The sequence below is a fragment of the Ictalurus furcatus genome, chromosome 4 (genome assembly GCF_023375685.1).
Source record: "Ictalurus furcatus strain D&B chromosome 4, Billie_1.0, whole genome shotgun sequence".
NCBI classification, from domain to species: domain Eukaryota; kingdom Metazoa; phylum Chordata; class Actinopteri; order Siluriformes; family Ictaluridae; genus Ictalurus; species Ictalurus furcatus.
Window position 1 is genome coordinate 35,447,598 of NC_071258.1, and position 22,500 is coordinate 35,470,097.

The 22,500-nt window shown below is 42.7% G+C and overlaps 1 protein-coding gene and 1 long non-coding RNA gene across 4 annotated transcripts in view; one reads left to right on the forward strand and one right to left on the reverse strand.

The window, feature by feature from the left end:
* Positions 1–22,500, forward strand: part of myo5aa (myosin VAa) — a 57,384-nt gene that overhangs the window by 27,754 nt on the left and 7,130 nt on the right. For 2 of the 3 annotated variants that reach the window (XM_053623776.1, XM_053623777.1), the window contains exons 15-32: positions 7,163–7,321; positions 8,062–8,159; positions 8,540–8,626; positions 8,718–8,826; positions 9,786–9,997; positions 10,083–10,239; positions 10,533–10,772; positions 13,034–13,282; positions 13,529–13,622; positions 14,624–14,772; positions 14,855–14,968; positions 15,048–15,188; positions 15,431–15,487; positions 15,575–15,784; positions 18,116–18,216; positions 19,485–19,541; positions 21,074–21,154; positions 22,153–22,351. In XM_053623776.1, the coding sequence (XP_053479751.1) occupies positions 7,163–7,321; positions 8,062–8,159; positions 8,540–8,626; positions 8,718–8,826; positions 9,786–9,997; positions 10,083–10,239; positions 10,533–10,772; positions 13,034–13,282; positions 13,529–13,622; positions 14,624–14,772; positions 14,855–14,968; positions 15,048–15,188; positions 15,431–15,487; positions 15,575–15,784; positions 18,116–18,216; positions 19,485–19,541; positions 21,074–21,154; positions 22,153–22,351 (2,514 nt within the window). The remainder of the gene's footprint in view (positions 1–7,162; positions 7,322–8,061; positions 8,160–8,539; positions 8,627–8,717; positions 8,827–9,785; positions 9,998–10,082; positions 10,240–10,532; positions 10,773–13,033; positions 13,283–13,528; positions 13,623–14,623; positions 14,773–14,854; positions 14,969–15,047; positions 15,189–15,430; positions 15,488–15,574; positions 15,785–18,115; positions 18,217–19,484; positions 19,542–21,073; positions 21,155–22,152; positions 22,352–22,500) is intronic. The other variant, XM_053623778.1, reaches the window with a different exon arrangement.
* On the reverse strand, positions 647–3,793 carry LOC128607118 (uncharacterized). Its single transcript, XR_008385816.1, has 3 exons — positions 2,653–3,793; positions 1,985–2,570; positions 647–1,914 (listed from the first exon to the last, which is right to left on the reverse strand). It is a non-coding gene; the product is annotated as an uncharacterized LOC128607118 (long non-coding RNA).

The window sequence follows — 22,500 nt, forward strand, 5'->3', positions numbered from 1 at the left end:
CTCTCTCACACACACACACACACACACACACACACAGAGCTATATAGCTAATATGTAGGAGAAACAGGAAAATAATCAGTGATGAATCCGAGTTAATGTTACTGTCCTGGAGTTGATTGTTTTCCTCTAACGGCACGTCCCCGAGTGCTTTATTCCTCTCACACCGCAGCTCTTTACCAACCATCACAACAATACACTGTTTATTTATTAAAGAACCTCATATCATACTTTTTATCCCTTTATTCATGTTCATTTTCCTTTTGTCCTGAAGATGTCAAGCTTACAGCTTTACGTCTGTCTGTCACAAAGCGCTGACACTGGAGACTCCTTCCCTCAGTGTTACAGATCAGCGACACACACGTTTTTAATCCGTTTATAAAATATCCGCCGTACGAGTCCCTGTGAACAAGCTGTTACTATAGAAACGATGCGTGTTAATGTAAACCTGCGCTGCTGTCAGAGCTGCTGTTGTAGAAAACTAATCAACACCTTCTGACCAATCAGAGAGCAGGATTCAACAGCGCTGTGGTGTCAATAGGAAACTAACAGACGCCTGGAAATGTCACTGATACAAACCTCCTGATGTACATCTCATTTTTTATCACACACACACACTATAAAAAAGTAACACACTTCACGAAAAAAATTAGATGTACATCAGGATGTACATCTCATTTTTTACGTGAAGTGTGTTACTTTTTTATAGTGTGTGTGTGTGTGTGTGTGTGAGATACAAACCAAAAATAGCTGTATTAATGCGTGATTGTGGCTTTAGAGGGAGCCTCGACCATGGTGTTCTAACAGTTATTAACTCCTGTAGTACTAATAGGATTTATAATTCTTATCTTCATATTAAATGATTATTCTCAGAGCTTTAGTAGCTGATCCTAATCTCAACCATCAGGGGGGAAAAAACAACCTAGTTTAGCTGAACGTGCTGCATTCGACTCATTTTGTGTTTATTAGGTCATTAGTGTGTAGTAGAATCACACATATTAGTCACATTTCATCATTTGTGTGTGTGTGTGTGTGTGTGTGTGTGTGTGTGTGTGATGTGACCAATGACATGGGCTAATGTTTATATTTATCTTTGTGGCAAGAAATGAAACATAAATATTGGCGTGTTTTATTAACTCAGTCGTGTAAACAAGGTAAACAAATTCTTTCATTAATAGATTATATCATCATGGATTTGAAGTTTATCACCTTCTCCATTTAAAAAAAAAAAAAAAAAAAAAGTTAAATAAAGCGCATTAAAAGTCAGCTGTCTTTTAGATAGGACAGAATTTATGTAGATTTATGCAAATTGTCGATATTGTTTTTTCACCCTAAACGTAGCAGTTTTTAAAAAACGAGTCCACCCTTTTACTTTAGCTTTATATTTATATATATATTATTTTTTTTAAGTCAGAGCTGATCATGTTTCACCTTTCTCTCTTCGGCGTTTCATTTATTTTTACTTTTAAAAAATATATACTTTTGTATGTTTCATTTTGAAAGCTTCAGTACAGGATAACATTACCTCAGACCTCAAACATTACCTCAGACACTGCCTCAAATATTACATCAGACTGACCCTATAGTACCTCAGACATTACCTCAGACTGCCCTTAAAATGCCTCATACACACACCGCCTCAAATATTACATCAGACTGACCCTATAGTACCTCAGACATTACCTCAGACTGCCCTTAAAATGCCTCATACACACACCGCCTCAAATATTACATCAGACTGACCCTATAGTACCTCAGACATTACCTCAGACTGCCCTTAAAATGCCTCATACACACACCGCCTCAAATATTACATCAGACTGACCCTATAGTACCTCAGACATTACCTCAGACTGCCCTTAAAATGCCTCATACACACACCGCCTCAAATATTACATCAGACTGACCCTATAGTACCTCAGACTGCCCTTAATATGCCTCATACACACACCGCCTCAAATATTACATCAAACTGACCCTATAGTACCTCAGACATTACCTCAGACTGCCCTTAAAATGCCTCATACACACACCGCCTCAAATATTACATCAGACTGACCCTATAGTACCTCAGACATTACCTCAGACTGCCCTTAAAATGCCTCATACACACACCGCCTCAAATATTACATCAGACTGACCCTATAGTACCTCAGACATTACCTCAGACTGCCCTTAAAATGCCTCATACACACACCGCCTCAAATATTACATCAGACTGACCCTATAGTACCTCAGACATTACCTCAGACTGCCCTTAAAATGCCTCATACACACACCGCCTCAAATATTACATCAGACTGACCCTATAGTACCTCAGACATTACCTCAGACTGCCCTTAAAATGCCTCATACACACACCGCCTCAAATATTACATCAGACTGACCCTATAGTACCTCAGACATTACCTCAGACTGCCCTTAAAATGCCTCATACACACACCGCCTCAAATATTACATCAGACTGACCCTATAGTACCTCAGACATTACCTCAGACTGCCCTTAAAATGCCTCATACACACACCGCCTCAAATATTACATCAGACTGACCCTATAGTACCTCAGACATTACCTCAGACTGCCCTTTAAATGCCTCATACACACACCGCCTCAAATATTACATCAGACTGACCCTATAGTACCTCGGACATTACCTCAGACTGCCCTTAAAATGCCTCATACACACACCGCCTCAAATATTACATCAGACTGACCCTATAGTACCTCGGACATTACCTCAGACTGCCCTTAAAATGCCTCATACACACACCGCCTCAAATATTACATCAGACTGACCCTATAGTACCTCGGACATTACCTCAGACTGCCCTTAAAATGAATCATACACACACCGCCTCAAATATTACATCAGACTGACCCTATAGTACCTCGGACATTACCTCAGACTGCCCTTAAAATGAATCATACACACACCGCCTCAAATATTACATCAGACTGACCCTATAGTACCTCGGACATTACCTCAGACTGCCCTTAAAATGAATCATACACACACCGCCTCAAATATTACATCAGACTGACCCTATAGTACCTCAGACATTACCTCAGACTGCCCTTAAAATGCCTCATACACACACCGCCTCAAATATTACATCAGACTGACCCTATAGTACCTCAGACATTACCTCAGACTGCCCTTAAAATGCCTCATACACACACCGCCTCAAATATTACATCAGACTGACCCTATAGTACCTCAGACATTACCTCAGACTGCCCTTAAAATGCCTCATACACACACCGCCTCAAATATTACATCAGACTGACCCTATAGTACCTCAGACATTACCTCAGACTGCCCTTAAAATGCCTCACACAAATATTTTTTTGTATGTTTCATTTTGAAAGCTTCAGTACAGGACTGGGACTACAGAAATGTGTAAAAATATTCAGCATATATAATTAATATAATATATCCCTTATGTATAAATTCCACTGGTTAATGTTAGTTAGTTAATTTGACCTGTATCTCAGTCTCACTCTTTACGACGGTCCCATCCCAAAATCACAGCATGCACGCTCTATAAAAACCCCAGTGGTTTAAAAAAATTATAAATCTGATAGATCAGTAACCTCTTACCCGTCACATATTACCTACAGCCTCGTCCCAAATAAGGTATTAAAGCAAGTCTGGCATTTTAGAGTTTTTATTTATCCACAGCCACGAACATGACTTCGGTTCATTTATTTAGGCTGTTTAGGTTTTTAAATGGAATCCTTCATTATCTTCAATTTCAAATGACCTGAAATTTAAAGCAAAGACCTGAACATCCAACAGAGGGCGCTACAAACTTTGGCATTGATTTTTTTCCCCCTCCATTTTTAAAAACCTTTTTTTTAAAAAAAAAAAACAAAAGTAAAAGAATCTAAGGTGTTTTTTTTTGTTTTCTGTACACAACTTTTTAAATAAAAATATAATGAATTTAGTTAGTATAATGCATTCCTTATGTATTTATTTTGTTAAACAGATTATACGCCGATGCTTACACGAACATTCTCACCATTTTTGTTGTGTAGAACGATGCTAATGTTGCTATGTAGCCTATATGACTTCTAGACCAGCTGTCTAGAACTATAATATATATATATATATATATATATATATATATATATATATATATATATATATATATGTATGTGTGTGTGTGTGTGTGTACATAAACATTCATTAAAATAAAATGATTGTGATTGTGTAAAGGTTTTATTAGGGTTTATGAGATACTGGTCCATGCCTGCTGTCGTTATAGTTATCAACCATTTTTTTTCCCACAAAATAATTGCATTATTGTTGTTAATGTGGTGCTGTTGTGAATGAAATCGATTTGTTATGTTGTAATGACATCATCAGTGACATCATTTCCTGCCTTTCAGATCTCCATCCTCATGCCTGCGTGTATATAATCTTCTGCTGCTCCTGTTGGTGGTTTGGGGCTTTTTATTTTACCGCAGGAGTGAATGAGTTCTGCGTTTCCTGTATTTCATCTCCTTTGTGTTTGTGTTTGTGTTTGTGTGTCTGTTTGCCATCACGTGTTGTCCATGTGTCCTGTCACCATGACAACCTGTGCAGAAGGTAAATGCTCTATCATCTCACTCCATCTCCTTCAGTTTAACCCTCACTTTAGGTTCTTCTCTTCGCTGCATGTTCACCAGAGCTGCTAATAACAGGGTGCATGCACATGGAGTGTGTGTGTGTGTGTGTGTGTGTGTGTGTGTGTGTGTGTGGATGGTTAGCAGCAGAGATAATGGCTGCCTGAGTCAGAATCCTGTATGTGTGTAAAGTCGGGGGTGTTTATACTTTAGTAGGACAGTGAGGCGAGGCAGTGCTGCCTCAGCATGTTGAAGCTGCTGAGACGGAGAAAGTTCTCGGCTGCATTGATTTAAGTGCAGATCTGTAAAACCGCAGTGCTGATGGGATCTGATCTAACCAGATCCACCTCACACACTGCCTCAGATATTCCCTCACACTGCCTTTATACTGCATCACAGACTGCCTCAAACGTTACCATACCCTGTCCTTATATTGCCTCACACACTGCCTCAAACATTACCTCAGACTGCCCTTATAATGCCTCACACACACTGCCTCAAACATTACCTCAGACTGCCCTTATAATGCCTCACACACACTGCCTCAAACATTACCTCAGACTGCCCTTATAATGCCTCATACGCACTCATAATGCCTCACACACTGCCTCAAACATTACCTCAGACTGCCCTCATAATGCTTCACACACTGCCTCAAACATTACCTCAGACTGCCCTCATAATGCCTCACACACTGCCTCAAACTTACCTCAGACTGCCCTTATAATGCCTCACACACTGCCTCAAACATTACCTCAGACTGCCCTCATAATGCCTCACACACTGCCTCAAACTTACCTCAGACTGCCCTTATAATGCCTCACACACACTGCCTCAAACATTACCTCACCTGCCCTTATAATGCCTCACACACTGCCTCAAACTTACCTCACCCTGCCCTCATAATGCCTCACACACTGCCTCAAACCTCACCCTGCCCTTATAATGCTTCACACACTCTGCCTCAAACATTACCTCAGACTACCCTCATAATGCCTCACACACTGCCTCAAACATTACCTCAGACTGCCCTTATAATGCCTCATACACACTCATAATGCCTCACACACTGCCTCAAACATTACCTCAGACTACCCTCATAATGCCTCACACACTGCCTCAAACATTACCTCAGACTGCCCTTATAATGCCTCACACACTGCCTCAAACATTACCTCAGACTACCCTCATAATGCCTCACACACTGCCTCAAACATTACCTCAGACTACCCTCATAATGCCTCACACACTGCCTCAAACATTACCTCAGACTGCCCTTATAATGCCTCACACACTGCCTCAAACATTACCTCAGACTACCCTCATAATGCTTCACACACTCTGCCTCAAACATTACCTCAGACTACCCTCATAATGCCTCACACACTGCCTCAAACATTACCTCAGACTGCCCTTATAATGCCTCACACACTGCCTCAAACATTACCTCAGACTACCCTCATAATGCCTCACACACTGCCTCAAACATTACCTCAGACTGCCCTCATAATGCCTCACACACTGCCTCAAACTTACCTCACCCTGCCCTTATAATGCTTCACACACACTGCCTCAAACATTACCTCAGACTACCCTTATAATGCCTCACACACTGCCTCAAACTTACCTCAGATTGACCTTATAATGCCTCACACACACTGCCTCAAGCGTTCCCTCAAACTGCCCCTAACCTACCTCAAACTTTCTCATAATTTTCCTGTTATACTCTCTCATACTCCCTTATCCTACTTTCCTACACTTCCCCTTGCTCTCTCCGTACTCCTTTCTTGCATGTCCACAGTCTGTCACACTCCCATATACTCCCTCATGTACTCTTATATTCTCTCTTATACCGCCTCATATTTTTACTCCTCCATCCTTCCCCATTTATTCTCTTATACTTCTTCATGCTCCCTCATACTCTACTCTCCTGTGTTACAAAAACAAGACAGAATTAAAGACTTTTCAGTGAAATAGAAATACATTTATGAGTAAATGTTTGGGAAGTGTAAGGGCTTTGTCCTCTGGCTTTATTAGAAACCCTGTAATTGTAAGAGTGTGTGTGTGTGTGTGTGTGTGTGTGTGTGTGAGGTGGTGTCTGATGTTGCTCTGGTTGGATACGTCCTGTGAGGTTCCATCTCTCTCCTGGTGCATGGTGCTGAGCTTATAACCTCCCAGGATAAACAAGTCTGGAGGGAGCTGCAGCTGTATTTCCTGCGTTACTGCCCACATTACTAAAGCTTTGCTGTTCACTAAATCACTTCTAAATCGCTTGCGCTCGTGTCTGAAACCTGAACGCGCTAGCAGGTTAATCCGCTATCAGAAAGATGCTTAACGAATTCAGAATGTGTTGATTCTTGTCGTCTCTGGAAAAAAGTACAACTGTATAGAAGTATGTTGGTGTTGAGATGAGTCTACATCTCAGTAGTGCACGCAGACTTTTGGACCTGACTGTATTTACCACTAATATTTAAGGAGAAGCAGATGTTTTTCAGATTAACTAGCACTCACAGACATACACTCGTGTGCTTACTCAGCGTCGGGTGTTTTTAACAGTTTGACCTGCTGGTGGAGCTCTTCCAGGATGAGGATAAAGTTACCAGCCCTACAGGAAGTGGTCCTCCCCCCGGGGGGCGCACTCGCCTGAGCATCAAACCAGACAAGGGCAAACCGGACCAGGCCAGCAAGGAGCACAAGAAGACCGTGGGCCTGCAGGTGGGCCACAGAATAATAATAATAATCATAATATTTATTATAATAATAATCATAATAATAATAATAATAATAATGATAATCACGATGATGATAATAATAATAATAATAATGATAATAATAATAATGATTATTAATAATTATGATTTAATAATAGAATAATAATCATCATAATTCTTGTTCATCTTCTATTATAATAATTATTATTATATTGTATGAAATGAATGTAGTTTTGTAAAGCACTATAAAGATATAGATGATTATTTTAATAAAATTTTAATATACTATTACATTTAATTAATTAACTAATTATTTAACTGTAATAGAAGGTCTTCATAAATATAATCATTTATTATAAGTATTAATACTAAATGAACAATTAAGAATTACATATTAATAATTGATCCTATCGGTATACTAACTATTAATGACGAGAATGAAATGAATAATTAATAGGAGAGAGAGATTAGCGTTACTGAATGAGCGAGTTGTAGCTCGTCAGTTATTAAACACTTATAAAGGTTTTTTTTGTCCTTAGGAAATTTTATACTAAGAAATGTGTCGGTATCTCGTGGTCTTTAAGAGGCAACAATTATTAACAGCATTGAAATAATTCATTCCTTTTTTTTTTATTCACTCCTATTTCATCGATGACCTTGTGTATATAAAATGTTTCTAGTTATTTCTCTGTAATAATTTAAGCAGAACTGTGTTTATACGTCTTATCTTTTTGTCCGCTGCAGTTCCGTAACTCTCTCCAGCTGCTGATGGAGACGCTAAACGCCACGACGCCACACTACGTCCGCTGCATCAAACCCAACGACCACAAATACGCCTTCACGTAAGGAGCAGAATGCCTTCACAAGCAGACCTTCTGTAGGGGAAGTACAGTACAGTTCATGCTGGACGTGTGTTAATGCTCATAAATATAAAGATAAAAGATGGGTCTTTTTCAGGATGGGTGTTTTTTAATGCCTATTAGATTGTGTACTGTGTGGTTATTTATTTACAAATTCGTGTTGTATTCGTATTTCTATATTAAAATGTCCTTCATTGATTTGTGTCATCAATAAATAAAAAAAAGCAAAAGTGTGATTTTGTTCCTGAGTTGGTAAACGATTGTGACTTTTAATATTCATGATTTTAGGATTGAGCACATTAATTGTGATTATTATTATTATTATCATACTTTACGATGAAGACGAATTTGAATAATTTCAGGTTTGACCCGAAGCGGGCGGTGCAGCAGCTGAGGGCGTGTGGAGTCCTCGAGACCATCCGCATCTCCGCTGCAGGATTTCCGTCCAGGTCAAAACTAACATCAGCACGACTTATTTAGTTATTTAGAGGAAATATAGACTATTGAAGTAGATACAAATAATGTGTGTGTGTGTTACAGGTGGACCTATCAGGAGTTCTTCAGCCGTTATCGCGTGTTGATGAAGCAGAAAGATGTCCAGGCTGATAGGAAAATGACCTGCAGGAACGTTCTGGAGAAACTGGTGCAGGTGAGAAACAGTTCAGAAACTTCAGCCCAGGTTTCAGCACACTGACTAACTATATATACATCTCTCTCATACTCTCTCATACTCCCTCATACTCCCTCATACTCCCTCATACTCCCTCATACTCTCTCATACTCTCTCATACTCCCTCATACTCCCTCAGACTCCCTCATACTCCTCCATACTTTCTCATACTCCTCCATACTCCCTCATACTCCCTCATACTCCCTCATACTCCCTCATACTCCTCCATACTCTCTCATACTCCTCCATACTCCTCCATACTCCCTCAGACTCCCTCAGACTCCCTCAGACTCCCTCAGACTCCCTCATACTCCCTCATACTCTCTCATACTCCCTCATACTCCCTCATACTCCCTCATACTCCTCCATACTCTCTCATACTCCTCCATACTTTCTCATACTCTCTCATACTCCTCCATACTTTCTCATACTCCTCCATACTCCCTCATACTCCCTCATACTCCCTCATACTCCTCCATACTCTCTCATACTCCTCCATACTTTCTCATACTCCCTCATACTCCTCCATACTCTCTCATACTCCCTCATACTCCCTCGTAGTCTCTCATACTTCTTCATATGCTCTAATATGCCCCTATACTCTTATACTTCCACATACTCTCTATATACTCTCTTGCATCCTCTGATGCTTCTCTATACACTTGATTCCTCATACTCTCTATCCCTTTATTCTCTGCTATTTTGTCATACTGAAGTTAGTACATGTGTGTATTTATGTGAGATGTGCTGCTGTGTTTCGTCTTTAGCGGGACTTAAATCTTTAGCGATTCTACGTTTGCCTGTATAATTTATAGATCACATTCCTAATACAATTCTGTTGAATGATTGGTTAAATTAATTGGAAGGTTTATGAAGCTTATTGTCCGTATCGTCCCTCCACGCGTCAGCTTTCGAATGGTCTCGTTTGCCCTCTGCAGGATCAGGATAAGTACCAGTTTGGGAAGACGAAGATCTTTTTCCGAGCAGGTCAGGTGGCGTACCTGGAGAAACTCCGGGCCGATAAACTCCGAGCAGCCTGCATCCGCATCCAGAAAACCATCCGCTGCTGGCTGGAGCGCAAGAAGTACCTGCGCATGAAACGAGCCGCCATCGTCATCCAGAGATACGTCCGAGGATACCAGGCCCGATGGTGAGGAACAGAAGGCTCTAGATGATTAGACAGGTGGATAGAAGGATGAGCTAAAAGTTCTAAAGGTTCTTCTTGTCGTTTTCAGCCTGGCGAAGTTTCTGCGCCGCACCCGAGCCGCCATCGTCATCCAGAAGTACCAGCGCATGTACGTACAGAGAACCAGCTACAGGCGCAAACGCAACGCCGCCCTCGCCATGCAGTGTATCCTCCGAGCATACATGGCCCGACAGCAGTACAAAGCGGTACACACACACGCTCACACACTAACCTTAACCCTATTCACACACACAAACTCCTTCTCACACACACACACACACATATATATATGAAGAACGGTTGAAGCTAAAAACATCAGGGAGTTTGTTTCTCTCTATATATCATTACTTTTATTTATTAGGAGCACAACATCTTATATCGTACGCTTAATTTTTTTCCTGTGCTTGTGTGTGTTTATCTCCTTGTCCTTATCTCTATCTATGTGTGTGTGTGTGTGTGTGTGTGTGTGTGTGTGTGTGTGCTTTCTCTGCATGTCCAGCTGCTGCGAGAGCACAAAGCCATCATCATCCAGAAGATGGTGCGCGGCTGGTTGGCGCGTCAGTGGTATAAGCGCTCTCTGGAGGCGGTGGTCTACCTGCAGTGCTGCGTGCGGCGCATGAGGGCCAAGCGCGAGCTCAAGAAGCTGAAGATCGAAGCGCGCTCCGTCGAGCACTACAAAAAACTCAACATCGGCATGGAGAACAAGATCATGCAGCTTCAGCGCAGAGTCGACGAGCAGGTAACACACACCTGACCGCTGGTCCTGTGGGACACGGAGTTTTCCCTGCTGTTGGTTTCACGTGCTGAATACAATCCACACGTCCGCACGTGCTGAATACAAGCCACACGTGCTGAATACAATCCACACGTCCACACGTGCTGAATACAATCCACACGTCCGCACGTGCTGAATACAATCCACACGTCCGCACGTGCTGAATACAATCCACATGTCCGCACGTGCTGAATACAAGCCACACGTCCGCACGTGCTGAATACAATCCACACGTCCGCACGTGCTGAATACAATCCACACGTCCGCACGTGCTGAATACAATCCACACGTGCTGAATACAATCCACACGTCCGCACGTGCTGAATACAATCCACATGTCCGCACGTGCTGAATACAAGCCACACGTCCGCACGTGCTGAATACAATCCACACGTCCGCACGTGCTGAATACAAGCCACACGTCCGCACGTGCTGAATACAATCCACACGTGCTGAATACAATCCACACGTCCGCACGTGCTGAATACAATCCACACGTCCGCACGTGCTGAATACAATCCACACGTCCGCACGTGCTGAATACAAGCCACACGTCCGCACGTGCTGAATACAATCCACACGTCCGCACGTGCTGAATACAATCCACACGTCCGCACGTGCTGAATACAAGCCACACGTCCGCACGTGCTGAATACAAGCCACACGTCCGCACGTGCTGAATACAAGCCACACGTCCGCACGTGCTGAATACAAGCCACACGTCCGCACGTGCTGAATACAATCCACACGTCCGCACGTGCTGAATACAATCCACACGTCCGCACGTGCTGAATACAAGCCACACGTCCGCACGTGCTGAATACAATCCACACGTCCGCACGTGCTGAATACAATCCACACGTCCGCACGTGCTGAATACAAGCCACACGTCCGCACGTGCTGAATACAAGCCACACGTCCGCACGTGCTGAATACAAGCCACACGTCCGCACGTGCTGAATACAAGCCACACGTCCGCACGTGCTGAATACAAGCCACACGTCCGCACGTGCTGAATACAATCCACACGTCCGCACGTGCTGAATACAAGCCACACGTGCTGAATACAATCCACACGTCCGCACGTGCTGAATACAATCCACACGTCCGCACGTGCTGAATACAATCCACACGTCCGCACGTGCTGAATACAATCCACACGTCCGCACGTGCTGAATACAATCCACACGTCCGCACGTGCTGAATACAAGCCACACGTCCGCACGTGCTGAATACAAGCCACACGTCCGCACGTGCTGAATACAATCCACACGTCCGCACGTGCTGAATACAAGCCACACGTCCGCACGTGCTGAATACAAGCCACACGTCCGCACGTGCTGAATACAATCCACACGTCCGCACGTGCTGAATACAAGCCACACGTGCTGAATACAATCCACACGTCCGCACGTGCTGAATACAATCCACACGTCCGCACGTGCTGAATACAATCCACACGTCCGCACGTGCTGAATACAATCCACACGTCCGCACGTGCTGAATACAATCCACACGTCCGCACGTGCTGAATACAAGCCACACGTCCGCACGTGCTGAATACAATCCACACGTGCTGAATACAATCCACACGTCCGCACGTGCTGAATACAATCCACACGTCCGCACGTGCTGAATACAATCCACACGTCCGCACGTGCTGAATACAAGCCACACGTCCGCACGTGCTGAATACAAGCCACACGTCCGCACGTGCTGAATACAAGCCACACGTCCGCACGTGCTGAATACAATCCACACGTCCGCACGTGCTGAATACAATCCACACGTCCGCACGTGCTGAATACAAGCCACACGTCCACACGTGCTGAATACAAGCCACACGTCCACACGTGCTGAATACAATCCACACGTCCGCACGTGCTGTATACAATCCACATGGCTGAAGGTTTCACTGTTGATCTGCTGCTCAAAGGTTTTCAACATGTCTGTGCACCTAATTCTTTTTCTTTCATTCTTTTTTTTCCCACCATGCCAGCTTCTATGGCTGCACCTAATTCTAGGTCAACCTCAATCCAGTCCATATTCTAATCCAATTAAAATTCATACCTAACTGTAATCTAATCTTAATCCAGACAAAACTCTTAAGTCCAGCCTTAATCTGAACCTAATTTGAATTAAACTCAGATCTCTTTTTATTTATTTAGAACTCAGTTAGTTGTAGCATGTGGACATACTGATGTTCGGTGTGTTCCTTGCTGTAGAATAAGGAGAACCGGGTTCTGGGTGAACGTCTGAACAATTTGGAGAGCGCCCACACCACCGAGAGCGAGCGTCTGCGCCGGGACCTGACTCGTTTACGCGGCGTGGAGGAGGAGGCGAAGAACAGCGCTAACCGAGTGACCACGCTACAGGAGGAGCTGGAGAAACTGCGCAAAGATCTACAGACCACGCAGAAGGAGAAGAAGGCCATTGAGGACTGGGCGCAGACCTACCAGGACGAGATGGAGAAGGTACGAGAGTGGGTGTGTGTGTGGGTGTGTGTGTGGGTGTGTGTGTGGGTGTGTGTGTGGGTGTGTGTGTGTGGGTCAGTCAGTGTATAGGTTTTTTGTATTTAATGTGTAAAGCCATGGTTTCAACTTTAATCAGGTAATCACGATATTGTGAAGTATATCGTGTAGTAAAGTATTTGTCACTGTCATGGCTCTTGATTGTGTGTGTGTGTGTGTGTGTGTGTGTGTGTGTGTGTGTGTGTGTAGATGATCTCAGAGTTAAAGGAACAGAATGATCTGTTGAAGAACGAGAAGGACGACCTGAACCGTCTGATCCAGGAGCAGAGCCAACAATGGACAGGTACTGAAACCATCCAGCTATCCAGTCTGGTCCTAACCTGGTCCTAATCCCATCCTAATCCAGTCCTAACCCCATACTAATATGGTCCTAACTTCATCTTAATCCAGTCCTAATCTGGTAATAGTCCCCATCCTAATTCGATCCTAACCAAGTTCTAATCCAGTTTTAACCCCATCCTAATCTGGTCCTAACCTCATTCCTTTCTAACCTTAATCTGGTTCTAACCCCATCCTAATCCAGTCCTAATCCGATCCTAAATTCATCCTAATCCAGTCGTACTCTGGTAATAGCCCCATCCTAATTCGGTCCTAACCACATCCTAACCAAGTCCTAATCCAGTCTTAACCCCATCCTAATCTGGTCCTACCCTGATCCCATTTCTAGTCTTAATCTGGTCCATCGTAATCTGGTCCTAACCCTATTCTAATCCAGTTGTAACCCCATCCTAATTCAGTACTAACCGGGTCCTTAACCGATCCTAATCCAGTCTTTACAAGGTCCTAATACAGTCCTAACCTGCTCCTAATCCAGTCTAATCCAATCCTAAACCAGTCCTAATCCAGTCCCAACCTAGCCCTACACCAATCCTAATACAGTCTTAATCTAGTGCTGTCCCAGTAATTAGCCTGTTCTAACACAGTATTTATCTAATTTAAATTCAGATTGAGTTCTAATCCACCCTTAATCCAGACCTAGTCAGTCTTAATCCAGACCGTAGTTTAATCCAGATTTAATCTGGATCTAATTTGTATTTTACCCAGATGTAGAATCTAGTCATTAACTCAGTCCTTATCTGGTTTTCCTCTGACTGTTTTTGATCCCGTCATAATCTCAGTCCTTAATCCAATCTAATCTTGAACATACCTGAGCCCTTAGTAAATCTTAAATCGGTTATTAATCCAGTCATTACTAATCTCCAGCCCAGTGTTACCCCAGTTCTGATTTGATCCTAGCTGAATCTCTGCGTGTGTGTGTGTGTGTGTGTGTGTGTGTGTGTGTAGAGAGGATGCAGAGGGCTCTGAAGGAGGAGACGGCTCAGCTGGAGAGCGATTTAAACGAGGAGAGATCACGATATCAGAACCTCCTCACCGAGCACCTGAGACTGGAGGAGAAATACGACGACCTCAAGGAGGAGATCTCACTCGGCACGGTGAACACACATGCTGTACATGTAAACACACACAGGACACACACACCCATAACGCAGTGTAACACACTCTCGCTTCTTTCAGAACGTCCCCAAACCGGGCCACAGGAGAACCGACTCCACACACAGCAGCAACGAGTCCGAATACACCTACAACTCCGAGTTCGCCGAATCCGAGGAGGGAGCGCGAGGAGCCGAGGTGAAGCGGCGAGATTTTACATCACTTCCTGTGAAACTTGGGATAATCTGGTTTAAACTGTTCGCGCGTGTGTGTGTAGGACGTGACCAAAGGAGCAGCGTTGGACATGGCTCTGTTCCTGAAGCTGCAGAAGCGAGTGACGGAGCTCGAGCAGGAGAAACAGGGCCTGCAGAACGAACTGGACCGAAAAGAGGAGCAGTTTCAGCGGGCTAGAGCCAGGGTACACACACACACACACACACACACACACACACACACACACACACATTTTCCAGGCTGTATAACAGTACAAAAACTACTCCATCAATTTCGGTATGAACTTCTACCATGGTTTATTTCCATGCTAATCGATATCTACGCTAGCAGAGAGTATGAGGTTTAGCATTAAACGTGGCCTGGGTATTATCACTGCGTTCTCAGGGTTTGTTTTTAAATGCTGAACGACTCTTTCCTCGCTTGCAGGACGATGAAGAGCATAAGAAGGCTCGCGGCGCTGAACTGGAGTATGAATCTCTTAAGGTAAACACACACATGGTCCAGAAAGCTTTTCTAGCTTCTCTAGCATCCTTCCTCTCACTCTGTGTGTGTGTGTGTGTGTGTGTTTAGCGTCAGGAGCTGGAGTCGGAGAATAAGAAGCTGAGACACAACCTGAACGAGATGCGTCAGACTCTGGCGGGGAAAGACGGCTCCATGTCGGCCTACAAGGTCCTGATGGAGCAGTTAAACTCCTCCAACGAGGAGCTGGAGGTCCGGAAGGAGGAGGTGCTCATCCTGCGCTCACAACTCGTCAGCCAGAAAGAAGCCATGCAGCACAAGGTGACTTGGACACACACACACACACGCACGCATGTACGCATGTCCTACAACCTCTCATAGGTTCTCGGTATGAACATCTATCTCAGGTGATCCAGTCAAAATGAGATCTGAAAAGTGATTTTTTCGCATGTCCCAGTATGTCAGGATGTTGGGGTCAGAGCGCAGGGTCAGCCGTGATACAGCGCCCCCTGGAGCAGAGAGGGTTAAAGGCCTTGCTCAAGGGCCCAACAGTGGCAGCTTGGCAGTGCTGGGGCTTGAACCCCCGACCTTCCCGCTTAGCCACTAAGCCACCCCTGTCGGTATTCAGGGTTCGTTGCTAGCCATGAAGTCATGCTGAGCTTTATGTTTACGATGTTTTTATCAGGTTATTTGTATACATTCGAGATTTTGAATTTTTAAACGTGAAATGCGCTTTCCAGATCGCTCGTAGAATTTGCAATGGTTTTAATGGTTATAATGGGAATTGTATTGGTTTTAATGGAAACTGTAATGGGTCTCTACTGGGAATTTGTTGCCTTCTGTTTGTGGCATGTTATTTCTAGTGGATACCATTAAGGACTGGTAATGGTTTTAATGGTTAACTAATGGTTTGTAATGGTATTTGTAGTGGAAACCATTCGAATTTCTGTGATGGTTTCTACTGTTGTTGTTTTTTTCAGCAGGGGTGTCATCTGTTCATTAGTGTAACAGATACGAGTAAATGAGCGCGATATTGGAGTAACAGCGGATACCAGTATCGCTATTGGTGCATCTCACGCACTAAAGTATTTTAATATCGCTGTAATAAAGGTGTACTATTTCACATCTTTAGAGATTTACGAACTGAAGTGCCAGAAATGTCATTCCCAAGATCTCAAAATATTCTCACTGGAATTGCTGAGGAATTCGCCTGATACGAGTCACCCGAAACATGCTAGCATCGCTAACACCGATGAGTTTGCCTAGCAAGGTTCAGACAAAGTGTTAAAGATTCAAGTAGGATTAAGGATTGTAGATTTAAGACGCTCGTGTCATGAATTGTCTGTCTGTTAAACTTGAAAATGCTTTCACACTGCGTTCGTTTGGTTTGTTTTTCACACCAGAGCACATGTAGTCCTTCTAAAGTTGAAGGGAGATGTTTTTAACCTCCCACTCAATCAGGTCGCAGGATGGGGGAAGGAAAAACAGACATGGAGAATAATGTAGTTAGTGTGTTAGTGAGTGAATATGATATTATAACAATTTTTTTTTGCCTCTAAAGCTACAGTGAAGACAAACAACGTCCTGATCGGTTAGCTAGGACTGGCATGTTTCTATGGTTGCAGTGTAAATGTCACGTGAGCTGCATTTTTTTTTTCTTATCAGTGAAACGGTGCTCCAGCTCGGCTTTCTCTAGGGGGAAAATACGCCAAGTGTGAAAGCAGCCGGATTCGAAAACTTTCATGAGTTTTGATGTCTTTCTCTCTGTCTTTCTTTTTCTCTCTCTCCTGTCACACTCCATAAAGGATGAGAAGGTACTGTCATTAGTGTCATTGGTGTCATTAGTGTCATTGTTGCCATTGATGTCATTGGTGCCATTAGTGTCATTGTTGCCATTGATGCCATTTGTGCCATTAGTGTAATTGGTGCTATTAGTGTCATTAGTGTCATTAGTGTCATTGTTGCCATTGATGCCATTGGTGCCATTAGTGTCATTGGTGCCATTAGTGCCATTTGTGCCATTAGTGTAATTGGTGCTATTAGTGTCATTGGTGCCACTGTTGCCATTGGTGTCATTATTGTCATTATTGTCATTGGTGCCACTGGTGTCATTGGTGCCATTTGTGTCATTGGTGCCACTGGTTTCATTCATGTCATTAGTTCCATTGGTGCCACTGGTGTTATTTTTGCCATTGATGTCATTGGTGCCATTGGTGCCACTGGTGCCATTGGTGCCATTAGTGTCATTATTGTCATTGGTGCCACTGGTGTCATTGATGTCATTGGTGCCATTTGTGTCATTGGTGCCACTGGTTTCATTTGTGTCATTAGTTCCATTGGTGCCATTTGTGTCATTAGTTCCATTGGTGCCATTTGTGTCATTAGTTCCATTGGTGCCATTTATGTCATTAGTTCCATTGGTGCCACTGGTGTCCTTTGTGTCATTTGTGTCATTTGTGTCATTAGTTCCATTGGTGCCACTGGTGTCATTTGTGTCATTAGTTCCATTGGTGCCACTTGTGTCATTTGTGTGTTTTCAGTGGCAAGGTGTGTTTCTTGTGAACCATAATGTCCTTGTGAACGTTACTTATGTGCTGGTTATTATTGACTGTGTGTGTGTGTGTGTGTGTGTGTGTGTGTGTGTGTGTGTAGGAGACCATGACCGAGCCGCTGCACTATGTGGAGGATGTTCACAAACTCACAGATGCTAAAGAGATCTCTCAGGCTTACATGGGCCTCAAGGATACCAACAGGTGAACAACACACACACACACACACACACACACACACACACACACAGACACACACAAACACACAACACAGTGAATCAACACTGATGTAATTGTACTTAAAAAAAAAAAAAAAGGACATCCCTCCTCATCCTTGAGAGTGCTTTATTTGAACTACGAGCAGGAAGACCATGAAGTCAGTATTTATGATGTATTTTTGCGTAACACGTGGTTTATTCGTACATGAACGGAAATGCAACAACGAAACACAATCGTACGTCTGCTAATGTGTCGTGGCAGAGAGGAGCGACTCTGTGGTAATAAAAAAATCGGAAAAAAAACAGGACAAATAAACCCACACTAAATTCTCCTGTTACACCAGATTGATCCTTTAGCTGTAGATGTTAAGTTACATCGCTAGCTGCAAGTTAATGACGTAGATAATAAAAATAGTAAAGCAGCTGCTAGTCAGATCCAAAGCTAATAAGCTAAAAAGCCTGACCCAAAATTCAAAGTTAATAAATGATTGTTATTATTATTATTATATAAGTATTATAACATGTTAAAGACTAGCGAACATGTTAAAGTTATGCTAATTTGATTTTCTTTTGTGTAAACCTGAAGCCAAGGGTGTTAGCAGGTGTTCGCACTCACGCCACAGGGTGCAACCCAGATGAAAATTCTTTCTACCTCAGCATCTACCTCAGATTTCCAGGACCTTTTTTTGTTTGTTTGTTTGTTTCTGAAAATAGATTAAAAATGTAAAGATTCTAAGAATTTAATAAACAGATTTAAAATGATTTGCTAAGAAACAGTTTAAATCCTAAAATTCTAGATTTGGACATTTTAAGAAAGATTTACAGATTTTACACGTCAAGTTGCTAAAAATAGATACACGACTTTAGTTGCTAAAAGTACATTTTAAATTGTAAGTAGCTAAAAATCTATTTTAATATTGAAGTTGATAAAAAACAGACGGTCAGTTCTAAGATTCTATCAAACAGATTTTAAATTCTACACTGTTAAACATAAATTCACAATTTTTTGCTGCTAAGAAACTGATTTTAAATTCTCCGTGACTCGGTTAGATTTTTAGCTAGTTCTGAATATTTATTTGAACATTATTTTTCTCAAAGCCTTTATTTGTCTGATAACGTAATGCAGAAATTCAGGACTGGATCGCGTCTTGATGGAAGACCATCCCACTGGAGAGAGAGAGAGTGTGTGTGTGTGTGTGTGTGTGTGTAAAGGTGTGTGTATAGAGTGTTGATGTATGTCTCTGTCCTGCGTAGATCCCCCAGGTTTCAGCGCAAGCCGTTCGCAGTGAGCGAGTTGGTCAGTAGGCTGAGGTAACGACAGAGCGACAGAGCGAGAGAGAGAGAGTGATGCGCTGCATGACATGGCCATGAGATTTAACACGCTAAATAATGATGCTAATAAATCAGACAGTGGACTTTAGTCAGGTTTTGAGCGCTACACACTCACACTAACCTGCATGAGACGCACGAGGGGACGCCAGCCTGCCGTTAGTGCTCAAACTAACACCTTACGCACCAAGAGAAATGACAGGAAGTCTCACACACACACACACGATGACCAAAAACTGCTTTTAACTCCTTAGCTAGCAAAAGCTAACATCACTTTTCAGCAATCTCCGTCCAGAGCATCGTGCTGTTATTGACTGACAGCAGAAGAGATGATTCATAGATACGCTAACACACACACTAGCATTGTGGTAAAAATGCTAACACACAAACTAGCATTATGGTAAACACAGACAGGCTAGGATTAAACAGGCTAACACACAAACTAGCATAACAGTTAACAGATGCACACATTAGCATTACAGTAAACAGGCTAGCATGTTAACTAGCATTATAGTAAAGAAGCTAATACACTAACTAGCATTATAGTAACATGACTAGTGTCCTGATAAGCAGGCTAACATGTGAACTAGCATTATACTAAACTGCTGAACACACGAAACTAGCATTCTAGTACATAGTCTGACACGGTGTGTGTGTGTGTGTGTGTGTGAGTGAGAGAGAGAGCATCTGCGCGCTAACTGCTGTGCTACATCAGTATGAAGCTGTTGTCTAATACACCACATGAGATGGTGGACATGTGGAGTGCATCATGATGAGGATGATGAGATGAAGGTGGTGGATCTGAAGCATGTTTAGGTTCCACTGTTTGTGTGTGTTTTTGTTTTTTTGCTTCTTCCAAAATTTTTAATTGTTCATTTTTACGTCTTTATTGTCTGTAATTCTGTGCATCATTATTATTATTATTATTATTATTATTATTACTATTATTATTATTATTATTATTTATGTTTATCTTTATTTACCTTCATTACCATTCCATTATGTTGTCATTTTCTCTCTCTCTCTCTTGCTCTCTCATAAAATCTTTCTTTCCTTCTATCTCTTTTTTATGTCTGTTTTTGTCTCATCACACCTCCTTTCTCTTCTTCTTCTACTTCTATTTCTTCTCTTTCCTTCTTGTTTCCTTTCACTTTTTATGCTCTCTCTCTTAATCTTTCTTGATCTGTCTGTATCTCTCTCCCTTTCTCTCCATCTGTCTTTCTTTCTCTCTGTTGCTTCCTCTCTCTCTCTATCTCTCCTACTCTCTCTCTCCTGCTCTCTATCTCCTACTCTCTCCCTCCTGCTCTCTATCTCCTGCTCTCTCTCTCCTACTCTCCCTCTCCTACTCTCTCTCTCCTGCTCTCTATCTCCTACTCTCTCTCTCCTGCTCTCTCTCTCTCTCTCTCTCTCTCTCTCTCTCCCTCCCTCCCTCCTGCTCTCTATCTCTCTCTCTCTCTCTCTCTCTCTCTCTCTCTCTCTCTCTCTCTCTCTCTATCCCCCCTTCGTTCTGTCAGATCCCCTCTCCCTGACATGCGTAAGCTGAATGAGGATGGAGAGCTGTGGCTGGTGTATGAGGGCTTGAAGGAGACCAACAGGTTAAACTGTGTGTGTGTGTGTGTGTGTGTGTGTGTGTGTGTGTGTGTGTGTGTGTGTGTGTGCGCGCGTGTGTGTGTATCCTTGTACAAATCTTTGTGTTTGAGTGTGAACTTCTATTGCATCATCTTCATTACAGTTTCCTACATTAATATGACAGCTTTGTTTCATCCCCCTCAACACACACACACACACACACACACACACACACACACACCATATTCTCATGTGCTAAAAACAAAGGTACGTTTTAAAATCTTACAAATTGAATTCCAAAATATAACGACTTGTAAATGATAAGATTTTTATATTATAAAGATTCAGAAAGTTCAGGATTTCTTCGGCTGTAGTTCGGGAACTGATTCAGAAATCCAGCTGCTGTATATGAAATAAACTCGATTCTAAACTCTCAGGTGTTTGGGGAAAATTCTAAACCTTAACATGTTTAGAAACGGATCCTAACTTCTAAGATTGTTTAAGAAGAAAAGCCTCCAAATTCTGTGTTTCTAAAATAAATTCTAAGCTGCTAAGAAAGAAATTGTAAAAAAAAAATTTTTTTTAAATGTAAACTCTAAGATGTTTGAGAAAATGAATTTAAATTCTAAGAAATTAATTCAAACTTTTACGATGTTTAAAAACATTCTAAGGTAATAAAAATGGGATTTTAAAAAACCTGAATGTATCTAGTATAAAGGGTGTCTCTGTTTTCATTCCAAGCTGTTTGGAGGGAGATGAGTCTGATTAAGAGTGCTTAGATTAGATGTTAGTTGTGGTCCGGCTCTTGGACTCGGATGTTTTGTCTCTGGCTGTAAAACTCGTTCTCTGTTTCAGGATGTTGAGCTGTTACACTTACAGATTGATGATGCTAACATGCTAAGAAATGAGCGCTGTGTGCTGAGACGCTAACTAGTGACCTGAAGCATGGTGGTTAATATCAGACTCGGGTGTTTCTACGTGTGTTTATATAAGTGTGTGTGTGTGTGTGTGTGTGTGTGTGTAGGTTGTTGGAGTCTCAGCTGCAGGCTCAACGGCGCTCCCATGAGGCCGAGCTGGAAGCGCTGCGTGGTGAACTGCACTGTGTGAAGGAGGAGAACCAGAGACAGCAGCAGCTCCTCACACAGAACCTGCAGCTTCCTCCTGAGGCTCGCATCGAGGCCAGTCTACAGCACGAGATCACACGCCTCACCAACGAGAACCTGGTGAGTACACACGGATACACACACACACACACACACACACACACACTCTCTCTCTCTCACACACACACACAGACACTGGGGTGTGGAAGCAGGTGTGTGTGTGGTGATCAGTAATCAGAGGGAAGTGGAGTGTTACAGCTGTATTTATT